At 36.8% G+C, this 24,430-nt stretch overlaps 1 protein-coding gene across 4 annotated transcripts in view; it reads right to left on the reverse strand.

The window, feature by feature from the left end:
* Positions 1-575: 575 nt before the first annotated feature.
* The window catches only part of mre11a (MRE11 homolog A, double strand break repair nuclease), a 105,140-nt gene continuing 81,285 nt past the window's right edge, over positions 576-24,430 (reverse strand). For all 4 annotated transcript variants that reach the window (XM_048161979.1, XM_048161981.1, XM_048161980.1 and 1 more), the window contains 7 exons: positions 20,150-20,264; positions 19,123-19,308; positions 11,806-11,977; positions 9,708-9,788; positions 9,477-9,606; positions 3,822-3,925; positions 576-2,090 (listed from right to left, as the gene is read on the reverse strand). In XM_048161979.1, coding sequence (XP_048017936.1) covers positions 1,965-2,090; positions 3,822-3,925; positions 9,477-9,606; positions 9,708-9,788; positions 11,806-11,977; positions 19,123-19,308; positions 20,150-20,264 — 914 coding nt within the window. In that variant the 3' untranslated portion in view covers positions 576-1,964. The remainder of the gene's footprint in view (positions 2,091-3,821; positions 3,926-9,476; positions 9,607-9,707; positions 9,789-11,805; positions 11,978-19,122; positions 19,309-20,149; positions 20,265-24,430) is intronic.

Consider the following 24,430-nt stretch of genomic DNA (forward strand, 5'->3'; position numbering starts at 1 on the left):
CTGATGATGCATTACACTTAAAAAAAAAGTCGTGCTCCATCCTTGATCATTATTCCAAGTAATAAGACCGACAAGCTGTGTTAATCAACACATTTTTAGACAATATTGGACCCACATCTGAATAGCAGAACTACAAAAACGTGAGTCAGCCGGTTAGCAGGAGACATACAGACCAGGGTGTACGTTACACAACATAACATACAAAACTATGAATTTTGAATGATCGCTAGAAAATATAAACATCAATTATTAATCATACTTACAGGTTTAGATTCAGAGGAACAAGCTGGTCCAAAGAAACTTGATCCACATTTTACGACCAAGCGTTTTGTGAATCCTGCGTTAAACTCCCGAGGTTTGACATGCAGTCATCAGTAAAATGACGGGAACACAACAAAAGATTGTACTGCTGTGGTACTGTTGAAAAAATTAATTTTCCCTGGCGTCTGCGCATGCAATAAGTGGGCGGGCAATATGCTAATGTTTCATTGTGATGTCACAACAAAATGGCTTGGGATTCATTTTACAAACAACTCGTTTAATTGACTGAGTCGACTCTTACTTTTGAGAGACAATAACTTTATATACAGTGCACTTTCAGATTTAAAACTTTGCAGGATGTTTTCATTCACTTAGAGCTATGTTACACACTACATGAAAGGTAATTTTCAAAAATCCATAATAGGGGCACTTTAAATTTAGAATGAGACATATTGTTGCATTGTCTGATATATCTGATGTTCCTATTGTACAATCTCTTACCCTGTGTCTGTCTTTGTTAAACATAAAACAATCCTACTGTATACACACCTTGGGGTGCTGAATAATGAGAATATTTACGTTCCAAAGGATGAAGATCTCTCCAGACATCTATTAATCCCAAATCTTCTAATGAATTCCTACAAATTTTGGATTGTGTTGTATTAATGCTCTTACTGTTGGATGAATCTAATTGCCAGTTAAGAACAATGTTAAAGTCACCATCAAATATTCCAAAAATACTCTGCGATCACAAGATCAAAAATTGTGTAAAAAAAACAACAAAAAAAAAAAAACCTGTTTTACTTCCAGGAGGTGCATAAATATTTACTTGAGTAACCAGATGCTGATCCAATTTTCCCTGGGCCAAAACATATCAGCCTTCTTTGATATCTCTTTCAGCAAATCGAAATTTAGAGAGTTATGTATTAATATGGAAACAACCCTTTTATTGAACTTTCTAAAAGAACTGTAAAATGTTTGTCTATACACGTATTTTTTCAGCTTATGTTCAGATGGAGAGAGATGAGTTTCTTGCAAAAATATAATCTAGCTCTTTTCACGTTTCAACTTGGCAATAACCTTACTCCTTTTAACGGGATTATTTACATTTAGCAAATGCGATTTTAACATATCGCAGCATATCAATTTAGAGTTCAAGAACAAATGCTGGCAACCTTTAGAACAAACATATAATTGAAATAAAACTGAACACACAAAAACAATGACTTGCACAATTAAGGTCCAAACATGACCTGGTAAATCCCAGTTCCAATCCTGGGATAAGGGGTCTAGTCCTACTACTGGTAGGGGATCCTCACTATCACTTCATACTATTAGGGGATGATCTTCCCTAATAGTATAGCACCAATCATAAGTCAAATGTCAGTCCCCGGTCAATTTTCTCAAATGTCTAATTATCGCCTTATATAGTTGAATGATAATATAAAAATAAAGACTCATAAAATTAGTAATATTTTACCTATAGAGGAGTGTTCAGACTCGAAATTCAACACATATTCAGTCCACCAAAATGTTGTTTAAACACTGTTAAATCTGTATACCTCTTCAGAGCTCAGTTCAGTAATGTCCATTCAATTATTAATCCGATGCTGGTGGTTGTCTCTGGAAGCCCCGAAGCTTCTCCCGTCTGTGACTGTGAGGTATGTCGCGTCAGCCTTTCTTCCCACCGGCATTAAAATCCCTTAGATATCCCCGTCAAATCCACTGCATACCCCCTCTTGTTCAAGGTCCTTTGACGCCTCCGCTGTGCTGTCATAAAGCTGAAGTCCTGCCTCCCAATGGATTCGCATCTTGGCAGGGTAAGGGGTCTGAAATCAAATTGTGTTCTCCTTAAGGACTCTTATAACTTCTTTGTATTCCTTGAGCTTTGCATTAATTTCCACTGGATAGTCATGCATGAAGAAAATTGGTCTGCCCTCATATCGTAATTCTTTTGCCCATGCTGCATGTAGGACCAGATTTTTAGTACTGTTTTGCCGGAATTTGACAATGATCAATCTCGAGGTGGCATCATTTTGAGGTCTCGGACCTAAAGACCTATGTGCTCTCTGTATCTGCAGGTCTAGATCGTCATCCAGCGAAAGATCTGTTTTCAGCAGGCCATTGATGAACTTGCACATGGACGCCCCCTCCGCTCCTTCTTTAATGCCATAGATTCGGATATTATTTTGCCGTGACCGACCTTCGAGATCCGTGATCTTGCCCTGCATTGTTTTTTTTGCTCCTTCAAAGCATGAAGTAGTGCATCTTTCAGTTCAAGTTTCTCAGATTCGTGTCCAGTAATTCATTCCTCTGTCTCATCTAAACTCCTGCTATGTGACTGAATATCCTTGGCAATATCTTGCAGCTTCTGGTTTATATCTCTTTTCAACTTTTCAAATTCAGTTTTAATATCCTCCTTGGCTAAATTCTTTTCTCAACTCTGTCTACAAGTCAGAGATATCCTTGCTGAGCACCCGCAGTGCTCGTAAAGTTTAGGTGCCATCTTTCTCCGGTACTGATCTGTCGTTCTCATCAACCGTCTCGTTACCCTCCTCAGTTGTTTTTGTTTCCCAAGTCCTTTTTAAGGCTTCGCCCCACTCATTTTACAGTCATTTCTCGTATTTGAAATGAATTCTTAGAGTATGAGGGCTTTTTCGACTTAATTTCGACTGGGTAAATAAGCTTTTTAATGCTATGTGAGCATAAGAATGAACATTTATGAGACCGTTAATATCAGATTTTGCTGGCGATTTGAAATATGCTATTTAAATGGGAGTTCAGCAAACAGTTTTTGAGATTTCAGAATTCCCCCATCCAAGTAGATAGGACTTAGTCTTGGATGCCTGAAATAGCTGCCCGAAATAGCTGGCCACTAAGTAAACAGACTTTCTTTGAAAAGACTTTGAAAAGCCATTAGAATAAGAGCTTCAAAGAAAGTAATGAGAATCTTTCAAAAGAGATCTATTACTTAAGCTTATACTATGGGGCTGTTGAATGCTCAAATCTGATTGGTTGACCAACATTCTAAGGTGTGCAATTATTTTCAGGGAAACACACGGCTAAAGTAGTTCTAGCAGGTCTTGACCGCATTGCAGTTCCATATCACTTCACCAAATGATTTCATGATCAACTGCATTAATAACTGTATCAACGGTATTATTCTGCTATCAAGGGTCAAGCTTTTGTTACTAGTTCTGAAATGACATTTTGGAATTAGCAACGGAGGCTTGGGATGAGATTTGTAAGAAATTAGTCCCACACACAAGAGTGTTTTAAGGAAAAAACCTGACAAATGTCTTGAAACACAACATCGGAACAGTGTCTTGAGGTGTGGTAACGGTAGTATAAGCGGAAAAATTGACTTCCAGGACGTTGAATTCTTTTCTCCGCTTTGCGTCATGGTCGCATTACCACCTCAGGTGTGCATTATTTTCTAAGAATTCAATGGTTTGTTGTCAATTATTCCTTACATAACAAATTTGTGGAAGGTTAGGAGAGGACTGAGAGGAATTCAAGATTTATCTGTATCCTTTACACACACAAGACAAACTTCAAACCTTCTCAGCCGTCTGGAAGTATTCCTTCACAAGATCTTCCACTCTCAGCTGTAAGACCTCAGAAGTGGGACGAGAGAGAAGTGCTCCAAAATCCACACCTTCTTCTGCAGAACACACACAGCATGATTCAAATTCAAATATTAAACTAAAATTTTTCCTGTGCATATGCAGTCATTCAAGATTTTCAATTAAGCTTTAAGCCACAGGCAATGATGGACAGTAGCGTCACCAGAAAAAGTGAAACTTAGTGAAACTGTCATCATCTACTCACCCTCAAGTCGTTCCAAACCAATATGACTGACTTCCATCAAAAAGTTTAAGAAATGTTGTTGTATTGGTTGCCATTTCCCATGTATTATGACTTTCTAAATTAGTATTAAACTTCTCAGTTAAACTGCTTAAGGCTAGGCAATATGAAACACCTAAACCCTGATATGCATAATTTTAATCATGTCAGTGATACACATCATCTAATAGTAACTAGGTTTGTCACTACACTACATATTATAAATTGAAACGAAAAACCTTATGACTTACTAACTTCAAATGACAACTATTACAAATATATCCAACTTTTCCCACACACTATACAGTGTAGTTTTATAAAGTGATGTATACAATATAGCAAATCTCAACTGTAGATGCATGCCGGTATTCTGCAATACTGTAATTAATTATGCAACATCAAAAATGAATATGCAACAGTGTTTCTCTGAACTCACAGCATCTAAATTCCCATAAAGAATCTAAATTCCCCATTTAAACCAATAGTAAAGGTATTGTTAATGGTTATTAGGGTAATTAGTTCTCACTTTAGATTAGGTCATAGAAAATTGGAAAAGTCATTAATTAAGTGCTTTAAACTAAACTTTATTGGACATCAATTGCAATCATATTAAGTATTCCTTAAAATGATTAGACTACAATAACATTAAGAATACACACACGCACTGGGTTTTCATATTTTATGGGGAATTACATATAAGTACTGAATTTTATACTGTATAAACTGAATATTCTCTCCCCTAACCATAACCCTACCACTAACAGATGTATTTTAACAATGTGATCTTGTGAATTTTTGTATGTATTTTTTTCTAACACACATACATTTACCTACATTTGCATAGACACAAAATTGTACAGTATTGATATAATGAGAGCATTATGATATATGTGTGTGTATACATATATATATATATATTTATTTATTTTATTTTTTTTTACAAGAGGTCATGTTTAGCTTTGGGGATGAGGTTAGGATATTATATATTAAACCAATATATAGATTATAAAATAGATTAAAATATATAAAATAAAAAAAAAACCTTTGGTGCAATTAAATGCGAATAATCGTACACTTTTTATTAAATTAACCATACACTATTTATCTTGATTAACACATTCATGTTGTCAAAATTTCTATATCCAGCAAAGCAAACCATCAGATTGATTCTCACAAAACTATTTTCTGCAAGCTTTTTTTCAAGGTAAATTTAGGTGTCTTTCCCAAAAAAGGACACTTGGAGATTTTGAGATATTAAAGGTGCCGTAGAACTTCTTGTAATATGATGATGTAATATAAGTCTAAGGTGTCCCATGAATGTGTCTGTGAAGTTTCAGCTCAAAATACCCCATAGATTTTTTTTAACTGATTCATTTTTTAACTGCCTATTTTGGGGCATCATTAACTATGCACCGATATATAGGTTGCGGCCCCTTTAAATCTCCCGCTCCCCCGCCCCGGAGCTCGCGCTTGCCTTGAACAGCATAAAAACAGTTCACACAGCTAATATAACCCTCAAAATGGATCTTTACAAGATGTTCGTCATGCATGCTGCATGCATACATCGGATCATGTGAGTATAGTATTTATTTGGATGTATTACATTTGATTCTGAATGAGTTTGAGGCTATGCTGCGTGGCTAAAGCTAACATTACACACTGTTTGAGAGATTTATAAAGAATGAAGTTGTGTTTATGCATTATACAGACTGCAAGTGTTTAAAAATGAAAATAGGGACGGCTCTCTTGTCTCCGTGAATACAGTAATAAACTATGGTAACTTTAACCACATTTAACAGTACATTAGCAACATGCTAATGAAACATTTAGAAAGACAATTCACAAATATCACTAAAAATATCATGTTATCATGGATCATGTCAGTTATTATTGCTCCATCTGCCATTTTTCGCTACTGTTCTTGCTTGCTTACCTAGTCTGATGAATCAACTGTGCACATCCAGACGTTCTGCCCTTGTCTAATGGCTTGAACATGAGCTGGCATATGCAAATATTGGGGGCGTACACCCCGACTGTTACGTAACAGTCAGTGTTATGTTGAGATTCGCCTGTTCTTCAGAGGTCTTTTAAACAAATGAGATTTATATAAGAAGGAGGAAACAATGGAGTATGAAACTCAGTGTATGTCTTTTCCATGTACTGAACTCTTGTTATTCAACTATGCCAATATAAATTCAATATTTAATTCTAGGGCACATTAGGTAGTCAGGCAAAATGCCTAATACCACTGTGTGCACCGCTGCCGGGACACCGCTGCTGGGACACCACGGCGTTAAATACAACCCAGTCACGTGACACTTGTTTGCAAAATTACCACCAGGTGGCACAAAGTTTGCAACACTGCTCAGTACACATTTACTGTTACATTTATATAAGCTATAAATTTACCATGAATTTTCATTTTAAACTAAGCAACAATTATTATCCAACATTATTATATACATTTGTATAATTCCAATCACAATATCAACAAAAAGTTGTTCTGTAAAAACAAAACAAACAAACAAACAAACAACCAACAACAACAACAACAACACTTTATAGGGTTTGCTATCCAGAAAGAGTTTTTAAAAACACGTCTGTAATTGAGTTGAAAATGTTGTTCATGGTGACAAACAACATGAGTGTGAAGTTTGTACCATTTTGTTTTGTTTGGAAACAGTTGGCTTAGTAAAATGAAGTAGCTAATCATCTGATCAAGCAAAGTAGTTTTATTTCTTCAATCATTGAACAAAAATAAATATTTAACAATTAATAAACATTTATGACAAAAATACTTTGACATGTAAATAATTTAATTCCTTCATGTCTACACTTTAAATGTTATAGCCATTTGTCTAGAATAGCCATTTAAATCTGAATTGTACGAGTTCAATTCAGAAGTCTGAATTATGCGACTTCTCTTTGTTTTTAGTCAGCCTCAGACATTCCTCTCCTAACAGATATGGGGGGTTGGGGAGGGACAGTTCAGTAGCTTCATGGTGGGGGTGCAGGACAATATAAAGATGTAAATCGCTCTCTTTCATACAGAGAGTGTCAGATAGCCTACCTGATGATGAGTGTTTTAACTTAAAAGAAGGCAAAGGCAAAGTTCATTTCTCTGTGTCCAAATGTATCTGAAGTTATAAATACTGTAATGGATTTAAAGGTTTTACATATTAATGTTTATTCCATTGAAGTGTTCAATCCAAGCCTTTCAATTGGTTTGTATGTATTTAGAATGTTTGAGCAGTGTGTTATGTCAACAATTGGCATTATAATCTAAAAATGAACTGCTTAGGAACGTGTCAACAAATGCGAGTGGGGCAGGGGATACTCGTTTTTATTCAACAAGGCATTCAGTTTATTTTAAGGAAAAAATGCTAAATAATTTGTTACAGTTAGAATTTGTAATTGGTGTGGATGACATGCAGCAGCTTATACAATATACAATATAATATGAAGTGTTTCTTTCCTTAAACGTTTAATTTCATGTACTGTACGAGAGAGACCCGGCACGCATCAGTGAGGGATACAAAGAAACTTTAAGAAAGAGATCCAGCGCGACGGAGCAAGAGAGAGAGGGGCAAAGAAAACCTTCTGTTATTAATTATGCTGCTTTTAATTGTTTTAATTGTACTCAGCAATGCTGCAATTTCTTTAGCAATACAAATTTAAAATGTCGCAAGAATAATTCTGTATTTCTCATTTTACATAAAATCATACAAAGAATTATCACTATGATCTGTGCAAACCTGTAAAAAAATAAATAAAACTGTCCCGAGACTTTATGTAAACCTTGAAAATGATATATGGGGTTTTTAACTGAATTTCAATTTTCGCTTGACCATAATCATAATGATCTACTGTTTCTTCAACATCGGTTAAAGAGCAAATATTTAAAATGATGTCATTAAGTATCAATTAAAAATAAACAGATTACAGACATGAATAATAACAAAGCTTCGAAACAATTAATGTAGCCTACATTTCATTAATTAATGTAGCCTAAATTGTACATTTCACATTTTTATTTGTGACAAATATTAAACTGGAGTCTAAAGTTTGTGACCAAATTATCATGTTGGTTTGAGATTCCTGAACCTCGAGCCTGGGACTCAAACTCAGATCACCTGAAAGCACAGCGCTGCCCACAAGGCTATGGTCTTGTCTCGTTTATGCAATGCCTAATTCAAGTAGCCTATTAGAAAACTATGCTTGCGCTCTTAATACTCCCATGCAAATGTGTAGCCTATATAATTCACATTTCTATAGTTTTTTTTATTTTATTACAAGGAGAAAAATAACATAATACATATTAATGATTTTACTGAAATACAGGGTATTAGTACTGCATTATAAAGCACAGTCCATGGAAAAGTAACCACAATTTTGACATTTACTGTTCTGTTTGAATTTGTTCTAAACAGCAAATACTTACATTGGTGTTTGATAACTACATTTGGTTATATGAATGTGATTTTTAAAATCTTATTGATAGTATTTCTTTTTTTTTGTGAACTTCACAGGGTGCTGTTGACTGCTACTTGTGAAAACGAGCTGTAATACGTCCACTCCTTAAAGGTGTTATAGAGGATGTTTTGTTTTATATATTTTTGCAATATTACTTGAAACTGTCTTTACTAACTGATAAAAGAATATAATATAAATAATATTATTAATAAATAATATTTATTAGGTGCACTGAAAGGAATAATATCAATATACATCATCTGTGCATGAGGTAGGGCCTAAAAAACATCAGCCAATCGTTTACGTGATCATCGTGATCAGTTTTGGGAGGCGTTCCCTCGAAATGAGCTGTGAAGGATGGGGGTTGTTCTTACACATGCGCTCATTTCAAAAACTCACTAACAGGTTTCTCAGTCGTCGAAAACATCCTCTATAACACCTTTAACATGTGAAAATCTATTGTTATAGTGCCACTTAGCGGTAAAGAGAAGAAATGCATTTTAAGGAACACTTAATACTAGTGCAATTAATGTCCAATGAAGGTTGCTTTAAAGCACTTAATGAATGATGTTTTATCACACAATTGCTTGAAATGTTATGACCTAATCTAAAGTGAGAACTATTTACAGTTAAAAAGTTGTTAAAGTATTAAAAAACATTATCTCATATACAGGCACTTACATGTATGAGCCTGTAATAATTTAATAATTGTGTTAATTACAGTAGCAATGAATGAAGAACTCACTATTTGTATATATCCTGTTAATATATTAAAAATGCAGAGACTACAATATATTAACTTAGAACTATAAACTAATAGTTTGCAAATGATTTGTAAGTACTTTATTACAATTTATTGTTCTTATTATAAAGTATTACCAATCTGTTTGATTTACCTTTAATGCTGTCTTTGGCCTCTCTGTGTCTGATGAAATGCAAGATGTCTTTGGGATTTGCCACTCGATCTACAAACTTCTGACTAAAACGCATAGTGTTAAAGACTTCAAAACCCCCACTATAATCAACCTGGAGAGAGAGGCACATGCAAGATGTATTTCACCCAGTATTTCATGAACTGAGAAAATAACAGTAAATCCAGGCAATGAGGGTGTGTGACTGATACATACTCGTAGTCTGATGAGAGGTTTCTCAGGAGTAAGGGGATTTCCAAGTCTCTCTCTCTCTGCCTCTTCAAGCATCTCTTCAACCTAAAAGAACAAAAGGGCAAAATAAAATAGTGCTGTCAAAATTAAAGCGTTAACGCATACAATTATTTTTGTTCAGTTTAACACATTAAAAATATTTAACGTAATTAAAGCAGCATCCATTTTTTCCGTCATCCTTTAGCTAGCATTACATTATATGATCATGCTCTTATTCATGCAAATGCTTTTAAACCATTCAAGCTTGATAAGACACAAAAGAGAACACAGTGTGATACTGGCACGCTGTCTATGCGACACACAGACACAACTCATGCGCACAGAAAGCCACTTCAGACAGCGAGCCGGCTCCCTTTCGCACTTAAACGGACAAAAAATTAAGCCAAAATGGCCATTTTGCTGAGTATCCTTGTAAGCAGTCTTAAATGAGTTAAATAAAGTGTTAAATGAAGATAATGAGTTGTGAGAAAATAGGATGCAGATCTGCAACGTGCAGCAGGTCTTAAAGTGAGTATTTTAATCTAAATTATGCATTGAAGACTTTTGGTTCTTAATATTTCCTACCTGTTGGGTCAAATATTTATAATTTGGAGAAAAATGTGAAATTATTACTATATAAAAATATATTGCAAACTTTAATGTTATGTGCAATTAATCACAATTAATTACAGAAAAATGTGTCATTAAAAAAAAGCGATGTCCAGTTATTCTTGTGTGAACACTCGCTGTACCTCAATGGTGAAATCATCTTCAAATCGAGAAAACAGTAGTCTCTTGCTACATACCTCAGTGACTAACCAGTATCTTTGTACTAGCACATACTTTTCAACTTAGTCTGTAAATTAATCACTTTTGTTTCAGCATTCCTCATTTGTAAAAACAAAAAACAAACAAACAAAAAAGGGGTGAAAAGGGTAAAAGGTGTCTGCTAAATGAAAATGTCATGCAGCTAACTCTTAAAATTAACCTAAAAGCAAAATTAATTAATAGGCTTTGATGTAACCTTGGTAACGCAGTTAGCTTATTTTCACTGTTCAGTTCTGCATCGTCAATCTCACTGAGAATGACAATTCCAATCAATTCCCGATGGTCGAAATGAAGTCCTGTCCAACTTGTTTGGACATTTCCTTGTTTGAGAAGTCTTTTCACTTAAATATACATTACAATAGGGAGGAAAAATGTTGCAGATTTTTTAGTTGCTTTGGGTAAATGTGTCTGATAAATGAATGTAAATTTCGACATCATCTCAGCTTTGATACCGAAAAATATCCCATTTTCTTTTTGTTTTACTACAAAGCACATTTAAAGGGTTAGTTCACCCAAAAATGAAAATTATGTCATTAATGACTCACCCTCATGTCGTTCCAAACCCGTAAGACCTCCGTTCATCTTCGGAACACAGTTTAAGATATTTTAGATTTAGTCCGAGAGCTTTCTGTCCCTCCATTGAAAATGTATGTACCGCAGTGACGCTGCTGACGTAAGACGCTGCTGACGTGTTATCTGGTGCGCCCGAGTTTTGTTTACAGTCTGAGGGAGACGCACGCTGTATTCAAGCTATTCTACATTGTTTGTATTTTGGTATTGCTATATTTTTATATATACCAGATAACACGTCAGCAGCGTCTTACGTCAGCAGCGTCACTGCGGAGTCGTGAACGTGGATTGACAACAGACCAGGAAGAAAATACAATGCTGAATGAAGTCGTAGTTTTTGTTATTTTTGGACCAAAATGTATTTTCAATGCTTCAAAAAATTCTAACTAACCCACTGATGTCACATGGACTACTTTGATGATGTTTTTATTACCTTTCTGGACATGGACAGTATATCGTACATACATTTTCAATGGAGGGACAGAAAGCTCTCGGACTAAATCTAAAATATCTTAAACTGTGTTCCGAAGATGAACAGAGGTCTTACGGGTTTGAAACGACATGAGGGTGAGTCATTAATGACATAATTTTCATTTTTGGGTGAACTAACCCTTTAACAAATACAGATTTTTGTGCAAGTTCCTGAATACATCAGTTGCCTCTGTGTGTGTGTGTGCATCTGTACCTTCTCCTGGCAGAAAGCCAGGACTTTGAGCATGACGTTGGGTTGCTCTGGGCTGAAAAGGTCAGGGTGATCTGAGAGTGTTACATCCTGAATGAAGAACTGCCTGACTGTCTGTAAAGGAATTTTCTGAAGATTCATTTTTTTCCCTTTCACTCTCAATAACCCAATGTGCCTGTGGAAAACCCAAACACAACAAAAAATACATCACCTATTACATTATCCTTAAACTTGAAATACACTGAAATAAATTGACATATATATTAATACAACAGCATTAAGGTACCATTTAAGTACACTGTTGCTCTCACATTTTGTTCTCTATTCAGCATTTACAAATTGGAGCATGTGGCAAGTGAGAATTAATGCCACCAACGGAACTTACTAAATCTGAATGCAGACAAGAATACGATTTCTGACATTGTTGGAAGGGAAGGTTATTGTTCTGGATCATTCATTTGATGTTGATTCCAATACCAATACATAGTAGCTTCCTTTAAAAATAGTTGCCATAGTAACATTCCATGACAGTTGAATTCAGTTAATTGCATCAGTTAAAGGGACCAAAGTCCCTTTAAGACAAGTCATTTCACTCGGTGGCCATCTTTGAAATGCCTCTCGGGCATGCAAGTGCAACTCCTATCTCTTTGAATGGGGAAACATCAAATTCTCCAAAGCTGTTTGCCAAGCTTTTGATTAAATTTCATATTTGTAATCACTAATAAAATCTGACAACAACTGTCACATAATTTTTTTTCCAAACACTCGAATCATGACAAAAAAACCTGTATTTTTCAGGCTGGATCAAGCTTATTCGCATGCGCAGACCTAAAGGCGTGTCTCTTGTGCCTCATTTTGGAGGCGTGCGTCTGACTGTTTCTATAGGAACCGGAGTTTCTAATGGCTGCTGCAGTGATGTAATGACTTTACCAGTCGGCGACTGGCTCTTAATAGGTTGTTTGCACATGACGTCACAGCAGCAGCGCGAATGAGTCTGGAGGGCAGGGAGTGATGTTTCTATATAGGAATCCTATCAAAATCTCAAAATTCGCATGTTTTGCGTCGTTTATGGTTGCTCAAATCGATAAAATCGAGAACCCAGAAGGTGTTTATATCGTTTACATAACTTATACCATTTTTTATAACTTATTTCGTTTTTTAATTTTAAAAGTTGTTGCCTTTTATAGCGTTTTGCGTCTGCTGATACTTAACGTAAATGAATATGGATACTTGCTTACCTTTTTGACTTGGTTAAATATTCACATTCATGCTATCGTTTGCGGGGAGGAGAAGATATTTTATCCTATTTAATTATAATTTGGTATTTTCACTTCAGTTTTGTAGTATTCTGTTCACAATGTTGATCTGGTTACCATGAGAACAGTGTCACGCGCTGCTGCTTCAGCCATCGTATGGTAGAAAATGTCCAAATAAAATAAATGTGTTCAACAAGCTGACAGAAGTCGATCCATTTCTTTGTTGGAAGCGTGTAAATGTAACTAGTTTAAATGTTGTTTTTGTGACAACCAAAATCAAACCCATAGAAGCTCGTGAACAGTTTTGAAGTGGCTGTGTGCAAGTTATAATCATTCACAAGCCGAGTGATCATACTCTAAAACAATGTTAATTATTACACAAAAACCAAATACAAAACTCAGCAAAGTAACGTTATGTGATTATTTTGAGTGAAAGGCAGTGGGTTTATTTAGTGACATTATTACATTTGCTAGTCGTCTTCCCTCACCTTCTCAACCAAGGCGAAAATGTATTACCGTCCTATTTTTCCACGAACGATATCGTGAGTTCCTATTACAATTCCCGATTCAGCATAAATGACCTACAATGGCGACATTTTTCACAATCACGACAGAAAATCAAAATACTGCTCTAACTTCACTAGTAGAAAGGCAGCGCGATATAAACAAACACAGACTAGAACTGAACACGGCGTAAGGGCAGCTTCACATCCTCTATATCTGTCTCCTCGATGGCAGGAAAGTCTTTTAATTCAGCGGAAAAGTCGCTCCTCTTCATAGCATAAGGATCGCGTCCAACATATGTTGTGATTTTCTGTTTATACCTTTCTAAACCAGCAAAGAAAGGACTTTTCCCCATCTCTTCCATTCTAATTTTCACTGCTTGCCCTCCACCGGAATTTCGCGCGTCACCAGAACCACGTGATTGCAAACAACCTATTAGAAGGCGGGACTTATTCCGCCATATTGTGCGCTGTACTTTCTCCCATTCAAAACAATACAAGTGACACGTCTTGTGTTATTCTATAGTCTTTGGTACAACACAGAAGGAACTTGAAGCAAGCTATTCATTTTGTGATCCTCTGTAGAAAGCATTGTCTGTAAGCTTTGTGATTAATTTGTATACAATTTGTTAAATTTACTATTTATAAAGCTGTGTAATGTGGAATTTTAGCCATTTTAAGAACTATATACAACAAATTCATATTAGTTTTATGTTGCTGGAGATAACTAAGTAGTTCTATTATATTTACATCTCCTTTCTATAGTTTCACTCTGTTTCAACATATTCATCGTGGTGTGGAATAGAGCAGCATTTTCCCACAAGCCTACGTGTTGGATAGAGTTTACCTCTGTTTAACTTTGGGAAGAGAGATGCCATTGTGAGAGCAGAATAGTTTTTGACAGCTAATTAAATGTAGGTTTGTTCCACTCCCTAAAGTTATCATATGAATTCAGAAGACTTTATCTTTAACGACTAAATTTACTGCAAAAGTAATATGGACTATTGTTATAGTCTTTAAACTGTCATTATATGGAAAACATTGAGTGAAGATTCTGAAATTCTTTTGTGCTGTACAAAAAAAGAACAGTATATAGGTTTGAAACAACATGAGGGCAAAAAAGAGAAACCATTTCTTTAAATCAAAAAGAAAACAGTGTAACACCCATACAATATCCGTCTTAATCAACCAACTTTGGGATTTTCAGAATGCTTTTAGCCTGCTGAACTGTGCATGTAAATCACGTATCGGCTCCGGCCGGTCTAAGAAAGACGGGCACTTTGGCACTTTTGTGGACCCGCTGAGGTTAAACAGAGAACCCCATTTCCCAGCTCTGGAGACTTCAAAGGAGTCCCTCATGTGGCTACATTCCATAACAGCCAAAACCCAATACGCACACAGAGACACACACACAAACATGCTTAGAGATTGTATGTACAGTTATTCTCAAAATATGACTGTGCCAAAATGTACCCGTCGTGTATGTCAAGTGCATGTATGTATCCCTAGTGTTTAAACTTAGTTTAAATGACTGTAGTTGGGTTAATTTTCATGTTAAACGATAGTATTAGAGTATAAAATGTATCTTCCTTAAATGCTTTTGGCCACCTGGCAAGTTTGGTTTCCTTGTAAAGCTCTCTTTATGCCTTATTCATCAATGTATGTCACATTACTGTAAAATGCATTGTTCTATTTTTAATGGTACTGTGAAGAAAGTGCAATCCGATCTGATACCTCATAAATTATGCAAATTAAGCCACAAGACAAGACAAAGAAAAGTTTTGCCCGCCAGGATTGCCCACACAGCTATTGGCTGTTTCACCCAAGGAGGCGTGTTGGCTTGTTTTTCCTTAAAAGACAACAACACGCAATCTCTCGATTGTCTCTTGATTGTCCTTGAATCGTCCAACGCCCTCTCTCATGCACGTCTCTCCCGGACGTCTCAGGCGACCGCGCTTCCATCACGCGCTCATCTTTCGGGACCACCATCTCTGGCGAAACAAACTTTCAAGTCCTCAGTTCAAATCTTCCCGCGGAAACGGAAGAAGCTAATGAACTGCAGCAGCACTGAACCGAAACTCAGCACGCAACTACTGCAAGTACCGTTTCTCTATCTTAGATGTGATACATCTAATACGACCTAATGAAAATGATTTCTGTGCTGGCTCTCAAAGACTGTTAATAAGTTTTGCTACGTGTCTTCTCTCTTTCCCTTTCTTTACTTTTGCTTCTGTATATATGTATATTCCCTGTGTATATTTAGCCATATAACCTTTGTATTATCAATTTCATATATTAAATACATTACATTCATGCTCAATTGTTCTGCTGTTCATTCAGAAAACCTAAGTCACTTTTACGTTCGGTCCGGCACCATTGCTTTACGCTTTGATGCTATAATAGGAGTTTTATTCTCGTGGCCAGAGAATAACATTCCTTTTATAATAGTCTGTGAGAAAACTAACAGTTTGCTGGACAAACTTGGACAATTTCTCTAAACAACTATTAAACTAGAACTGATCATATATGTAACTGATTATAATTTGTTGTAATTGATTCACAATATATATGCATAATTCCCTCTTGGGTCGATATATGTATCATAATTAATCATAAGGTTTTATGATTTATTATATTCATATATTTCACCGATAAATTGATTAAATACTTGTAATATCGCTAGAGATTCATTACAACAGGTCAAAAATACCTTCATAAACTGTAATCATGACATCATAAGGAAATTCCTACATTTCCTAATATTACAGTAATATAAATATAAACTTAGCAGTTAATCCACGAATCACGTGTGCCGAACCGCTGGGCTTTATCCGGATCACAGATTAACTGCGATCCGTTGCACCCCTAATAATTAAAGAACACACTTATCATCATGATTGCTATTTTCTCCAGAGATGGAGAAAAATCTTACTCCAGTAAGTAAACGTGTCCCTGTGAATCGGTCCCCAAAAATGTTTGTACTCAAAAGCACTTCCCTCCATGTTTTCTGGTGCACATTGTTTATTTTTACCACGCATTCGCACCACTTATGTGCACCCCTGTAAACACTAATGCCTTTTGAGGTCATTTTCGATACAATTGATAACTGAGACAAGCAAGATGGCACCAGCTGCATTTGTATCAGAGAGTGTGATAGGAATGAGATTAAAGCTAATCTTTTGTTTGCCGGAACATCTGCATTGTTTTCTACCAAAAAACAACAACAGCAAAGTTTGTCTTACAACATGATAATGGTGTAGCCGCAGAGCTGGACTACACTTACATGGAAGCAACAGAAATGTAGGAGGCTGGCATACACAGCTTTATTATGTGCTATCGTCTCCACCAGTCTAAAAATTCTAAGAGGTGTGTGGACCAGGCGACGTAGCCCTGAATGTCAGCAGTAGTGCATATGACCGTGTCTATTAGACAATCCCCTGTGAAGGCCTCGTCGACATGACAGCCATCGGCACAGATCCTCAGCAAAGAGCACAAGAACCAGACAGGACCTCCACACAGACCCCAATGGCAAGTTTCAACTCCATACTGGCATGATGAATCTGATCTTCAAACAAAAGGAACTGGATGAGTATTTGAGTGCTACCAATCACGATCCTGGATTTGTAGTGCCTGAATCATAATCACACCATGTTAATTCGTTGGTCAGAGGAGAACTGACCCCCTGAGCCTGGTTTCTCCCAAGGTTTTTTTCTTCATTCTGACACCTGATGTAGTTTGGGTTTCTTGCCACTGTAGCCTCTGGCTTGCTTAGTTGGGAACACTTAATATTCAACAGTATTATTGATCTGTCTGCATTGACACCATTGTATGACAACTGAGCAGTTTTTTTTTGCAAAACTGCTTTATAGATAAAACAAGCTGATTTAATAATTAACGACCTTTACAACGGAACTTAATCAACACTGAACTGACTTCAGCTGAACAACAGCTAAAATGCATAATTTCCCTGTTATCCTGTTAGAAGCATATTGTAATTAGGTACGTCCATGACTAGTCGAATATTTCTTTTGAGTTTCTTATGCCACATTACGACATTCCCTCATGGAAGACCATAAAAAACTAGAATAGAGCTTTAACGTGAAAGCATGGTTTCATGAAGTGCGTTCACAGTAGTTCAATGTAGAACTCAACACTGTGTCTTGGATTGACGCTATGGTGAACGCACATGTGAACACGCTTTAATTTCACTGGCTGGCAACAGCCCGTGACATCATAAGCGATGTGCCTGGAAGTATATAAGGGTGCCTAAAGTAAATTTCATCTGCTTTTTTGTCTTCAAGAGCTGTTTGTGTTAGTACGTGGTGAAGGCAGTATCCAGAATGGACCCTAGCAAGTGTTTCAGGAAGTGTGGGTCTCCGTGTCCCCGATATTTGCCCCTGAGGACACGTGAACTGTTAATTTATTGTCTAGGCGAGGAGAATGCACATTCAGTTCTCGAGGGCTCTGAATGTGCTCATTACGAGAAATTCTCAATGAGAAAATTCCGTTTATGTTTGTCCTTATTCTTGAGGGATGTAGGATGAGCGTACATGCTCCGTGGCTCAGGCCCCGCTTAGATCGTGGAGATAGCAGGTCGAGCTATCAGAGTAGTTAGAGAAAGGATTGGCCCTTTCACACTCCTCGGTCACAGGCTTGAGTAGTCAGTTAGATCAGGATATGCCGTCTCTCGATTCATCCTATCCAGCAGATAGCATGTTGCTGGCTCCATCCAGCCTGGTGTCATGTACATGGGGTGATGGCTGGTTGGGCTCTGGATCTGGGTCCTCGAGGAACTGCTCTTCCTGCTTGTGTCGGGTGGTTCTTTGCCTCCACGTTGTGCACTAGAATTGTTTAATGCACAGCTAGCCATGGATTATCTCTTGTTCTGTCCTTTTTTAAGTTTACACACACTGTTTAATATTTTAAAACTAAAACAAAAAACAGGATATAAAGTAAGCTTGTTGTGGATTTAGCCTAACCATAAGCTTGTTCAGAAATGTTGACAAAAGCTTAAAGATTAAAAAAACCTGCCTTTCTCATTAAACTTCATTTAAAATAAATGATCAAATATTATTTTTTTATGTGCCAAAATATTCAAATATAATATTTTTGAAAAATGACCCTCCCTAATTGTGATTTTATGCGCAACCCGCACGTCGCAACAACACAACCTTGTTTCTGTAATGATTTTGAGCATGTTTCCTACAACGTCTTACATGTTTACATTTTCTGAGGCGTGAAAATGTGACATAGGGAGATAAGCTTTGCAAAATCGGATCAGTGCCAGTCCGCCTGGAGCGTGTTTCCAGAAATGTGATTTGAAATAGGATTTCAAGCCACATATGAATGTTGCTCAAAACTGATTTGTAAAAATCATATTTCAAGTGATTTTTTGCTGTTCATAATTACTAAATATATGTTCAGATTCCAATTGGATATGCACAAAAATTTGGAATTGGACAGTCTGAACAAGGCTTTAAAGGCCGAATGCTCTAACTGACCATTCAGAATCATTCAATAGCAGAACTGTGTACTGTATGTGTTTTTGCAGGAACACAAACTTTTTAACTGCTTCTCCTGGTGACAGTGAGGTAATGACAGAGCTGCCAGGCTGTGTGACATAGAAGAGCTGTTGTTCGTTACGGACTGGAGCAATTTTACACTCATGCTCATGACCCCACACCACCAAATCCAGGAAATCATCCAAAAACTGTTCCGGGATGTAGTTAGTCGCCCCGTGCTTACTCCTGAAAAAAAAAAAAAAAAACGAAACAAACAAACAAACAAAAAAACAATTAAAAACATACAAATGCATTTTAAGTTCATATCTGCACTTTAAGTTACAGCACTCTCCTTTACTGGAAATTGATTAAATTATGCATGTGTACTCATATTGTTTCACTGTCCAAATGTAGCAGACTAATTTCACATTCTGGACCATGTAAATATATTTTGGTTCATATTTTCTGAACAAAATTACAAATCAAATATAGCCACAAGTGGTGATTATCAGGGTCCAAGCACCAATAGCTAAAGTGGACAAAAAAGTAAACTATATCTTTTTGATATCATGTGTACTGCAAAGTCAACTGACTCTATGTCTAAATTGACTGTCTACGGACAGAGTTTGACATTGTTTGCATTCTCAGAATGTCCTGTTGTCTTCCTGTGTCAAGTTTCATAAAGCTTGGACCTTGTTTTTATAGATATAGATGAGATATAGATGAGCACAAAAAAAATCATTAGCTTATTTCATTTTGTCAAGAGGATCTTTAGGTTATACATTCCAAATTTTGTGCAAACATACAAGATGAAATTAAACATGGCCAGATCTCAAGGAATCAGAAGGAAAAAAAAAAGTACTTTAGCCAATATGATTTTAAAGTTATTAGGTAATAGTAAAGATGTTAATATGATTATTAAAGCACCACCTATTCTCAGATAGAGATCTGTACGTATGCTTGATGAATGGGTGGGAGATGGGACCATTCCACCACGTCTGGGCTCGCTAAGATGTTCTGCTTTTATGCCTAAAATAACTAATAATACTTAAAAAGAGAAATGTAAAACACAAATGAGTTCCTGAACCTGTTTTGATGGATGACAAATAAATTGAACCAGCCATCTTCGTCCTCTCGTGGGCGAAGCATTGTCACCTGGTTATTGACAAACATCCGGTAGAGTCTCTCATCTGGAATGGAACCTGGAAATACAATACACTTTATTCTTCATAATGTCCCGCAAAATTTTTAAAACCCATTTAAGGTCAAAATAATATGCTAAGAAATTTAGAACACTATTCTTAGACACAACCATACCCAAAAAATATTCCTACAGGGATCTACAGTGTGATAATTTGCTTGTGAATAGTACTGTCTAAATGTAGAATATTATTTTCTGGTGTGTGAAACTTCAGACACCCTGTCAAAACTCATGTCTACAATGCACACACACAAAAAAGAGACATCAATTACATCCAACCCCATTGGTTATTACATTAACATCATGATGCAAGCATCGGTGAGGTTTGATGCTATTAAATATATATATACTGTTAAAGTGAATGTTCTCAAAGAGTAAAATGAAAAGCACACAATGTTACTCAAAGGCAATACATACATCCAGGCAATCAAAAAATGCTATGCAAAATAATAACAGTACATGACACACAATTCTTGACATGCATTAGACACACTCTGGGGGCTACTCAGAACATGTTGACATTTCCACAGGTACAGACATTCACAAAGAAAGTCATGCTGGTATATGATCAACCATCATCAAGCTAAGGACCAAAAAATTGAATATGAATTTGAGTGCTGATCTGGTCTTAATCTTGACTCTGTCTCGCCTTGTCTTGGTCTCAACCCCTCAAAATCTTGGTCTTGTCTTGGTCTCAACACATACTGGTCTTGGTCTCTACTTGGTCTCGGATTAGGTGGTCTTGATTACAACACGTGTTGAATACTTATTTCCCTCTCTGTACTAGCCAAAGACAACTTCTATTTGCACCACTGTTAATTTTGGACCCTGGCTGAGATGCTAAGTGTGTCCCACACACAGCCGCTAGATGGCATTGCTAGCTTTTGCAGTGCTGTCAGAAGTAATCTATGCATGAAATTCTGAGACTGAACTCAACACACATTAAGACGGTTTCCAAGGACAGGAGCAGATTCTAGTCTTTGACAGTCAGAGAGGAGCACAAACCTAATGACTAAGTCAGTCTATTACACAACACACTTAACAATTGTTGAGTCAAGACTGACATTCTGCTTAACTCAACTGTTAGAGTTCTTGTACCAAAACAAACATGGATTTCAACAGACAGCTGCTGCCACTTATTTTCAGTGCAATTTGTGCAGAAAAAAAGAGGGAAGGATATGGGCAAGGTCCTGGATGAAGAGGCAACATGGATACTAAAAAATATTTTATTGTTAATCAAACCCCCCCACAATATCTGATTATATTATCTACCAATGCTAATCGACAACACTAGTGGTTTTATCCCTCAGGTGCTCTTCGGTCTGTTTTGAAATGTTAAAAATCACAGCTTCATCACAATGGTATGAAACTTGATGACTTTTATGGCATTTGGAGTGTGAACACACACGCAAAACAAAAATCTAGGGCATGATTCGAGCATGCTAAGTGGTCGTAAAATAAAAACACTTGTCTGCGGTCAAAAATGACTGACCATAGGAAATGAACAGGTAATCGACAAAAATTCAGAGAATTTTGGTGTGTACAATCTACAAATCTGCCACGATTTTGAAAAAAAGTACACAGCAGTAAAGGAGTGACACTCTAAAACATCAAGAGTGTGATTTAGACACACCCACTCACACACAAGCACACACACATGTAGCGTCTGTACAAATCAGTCACACAATTATTCATTATATTTAATGAATTACCCATAAACTCACTCTATCAAAGTTCTGTGAACCCATCCCCCTAAACTGCAACCAGCATCCCAAATGTAGCAAGCACACAGGCAGAACAAGGTGTCCTGTTACAGATACATGGTACTTTTACAATCAGAAAGAATGTTGTAGAGACTAGTGACTCATTCTTTCTGAGAAGAACAAATAAACTCTCTTAATCCTATGTATTCTCTATATAACCACTTGGGAAATGTATAAACATGTATCCAAGTTCCCCATCTCATGACTTTCCTTTTATAGGCTTTATTCTATGTATTAATTTTCTCTTGTGAACTATTTTGGTATTAATATTCCAGAGCTGCAATTTATAGTGAACTGAAATCACATTGGTAGCATGTTTGGTATCTACGGACTCCAACTTTCGTTTCCTATTTGGCAATTTATGTTACATGTTACTAACTCTGTGACACATTAGTATTATATGAATCTAGAAGGTTCTTTTCTCATTCATCTGTAACGCCTGGATGGATCCGTTCAGAGTCAATAAACTTTGGAGTTTTCAGAACGCTTTTAACCTGGTGAACTTTGTTTATAAATCACTAAATCGGCGCCGGACGGCTGTGACTTTCGGCAGGTTTGTGGGCCTGCGATGGTAAACAGAAAAGTCCAACTTCCTCACTTTGGTGACTTCAAAAGGAGCACCCCCCCCAGAGACTGACCAGATCCACATTCCAACACTCCACACACACAGGGACACACAAAAACACACACACAGACACATACAGAAACACACAATCATACATTTTTAACTGTATATGTGAACTACCACTATGCTGGAATATATATATGATATATTGTAGAGCCTATGCATGTTTCCTAGTGTTTGAATGAGTGTATTTGTGCTAGTGTGCATTTTAATAGGGGAATCCTGTCTGTAAACCATAACTTCTTCCCTATGCCTTTCCGACCTATCGAGTTTGATCTCGTTTTAAAGCTCCGGACTTGAGCTATTCATTGAGACATGTCACAAAACGGACAAATGCATTTTTCTATGTGTTTAATGATCCTGTGAAGAACACACTCCATCTCGAAATCCGATCTGATAGCCATTAAGTATGCAAATTCAGCTAGGAGACCAAACAAAGCAACTTTGCCCGCCAAATAGTGCTGCGCCTCTATTGGCTGCTACAATTCAGGAGGTGTGTTAGCTTGGGTTTCCATAAAGACAACGACACACACCTTCGCTCGCTCTCTTGTCTTTTCGCGCTTCGCTCTTCTTCTTCTCCTTTGTCTCCCGACTGACTCACGAGCACCTCGTGCACGGACGCCTCAGGTGACCGCGCTTCCCAACCACGCGCGCAGTTCGGGAGGACCACTTCCTTAGACTCTCTCTCTCTTTGGCTAAGTTACTTAAGCTTAAACCTCTTTTGAAAACCCCGCCGGAGAAACCCTCTCTGAAAGGACCAACCCAGCCAGGCGCATTGAAACTGCTACACACGGACTTGAACCAATAAGCAAGTATTATCATTTATCTGAATTTGTCTAAACTGATTTCTGTGCTGGCTCTCTCTCTCTCAAAAGGGTTTACGTTAACTGTGTAATTTGCCATCCTTTGATCATCTTTCTTTCCATGTCTTTTCTTCATTCTCACTCTTGTGTATATATATGTGTATACTTCTGTATATATTTTAGACGTATAATCTCGGTAGCCGTAGCTGCATATATTAAACACATAATTCATGCTCGATTGTTCTGTTGTTCTTTCAACTGAAGACCAAGTCACTTTAACGTTTTTCGATCGCTTTATGCTTTAGTTATTTTCATGGCCAGAAAATAACTCTGTTTATAATATTCTGTGAGGGACTTAGTTTGCTGGACAAACGAACAGTTTCTCTAGATAATTATTAAACCAGAACTAATCATATATGTAATTGATTATAATTCGTTGTAATTGATTCACAATATATGTTTAATTCCCCGTTGGGTTGATATATGAATCATAATTTATTCATAACCTTATGAATTATTATATTCATATTTCATCCATAAATTAATAACTGTACGAACCGCTACATTCGTTACACATCCAATCCAGTGTCTTATGCTAATATCTTGCTACAGAACAAAGACTCGTAAAACTTCCCTCTGAAAGGGAAACTCCTTATTGGCTCAGACACCTCAAGAGGGTGTGACATCTTCACCCCTTATATTTACTGATCACAAGATCAAATCTCTCCTCTTTTCTTCCTCTTCTCTTTTACTGATAAATGCTGATGTTAAGAAGATGCTGTAAGAAGCTAGAAGCTTATACGGAACCCCCAAGCTTGTGCCAGGCTTCGGCCTAGACGTTCCATTCACCAAAGATCCTCTGAATCCAACTGGTTCTCTTTCATCAAGACAATATCAGCAAAGAATACCTCCACAAATTGCATCAGGACAGTTTTAATTCAACTTGGAGGGACCTGCAAGTATCAAACTAGGGGCC

The sequence above is a fragment of the Megalobrama amblycephala genome, linkage group LG16 (genome assembly GCF_018812025.1).
Source record: "Megalobrama amblycephala isolate DHTTF-2021 linkage group LG16, ASM1881202v1, whole genome shotgun sequence".
NCBI classification, from domain to species: Eukaryota; Metazoa; Chordata; class Actinopteri; order Cypriniformes; family Xenocyprididae; genus Megalobrama; species Megalobrama amblycephala.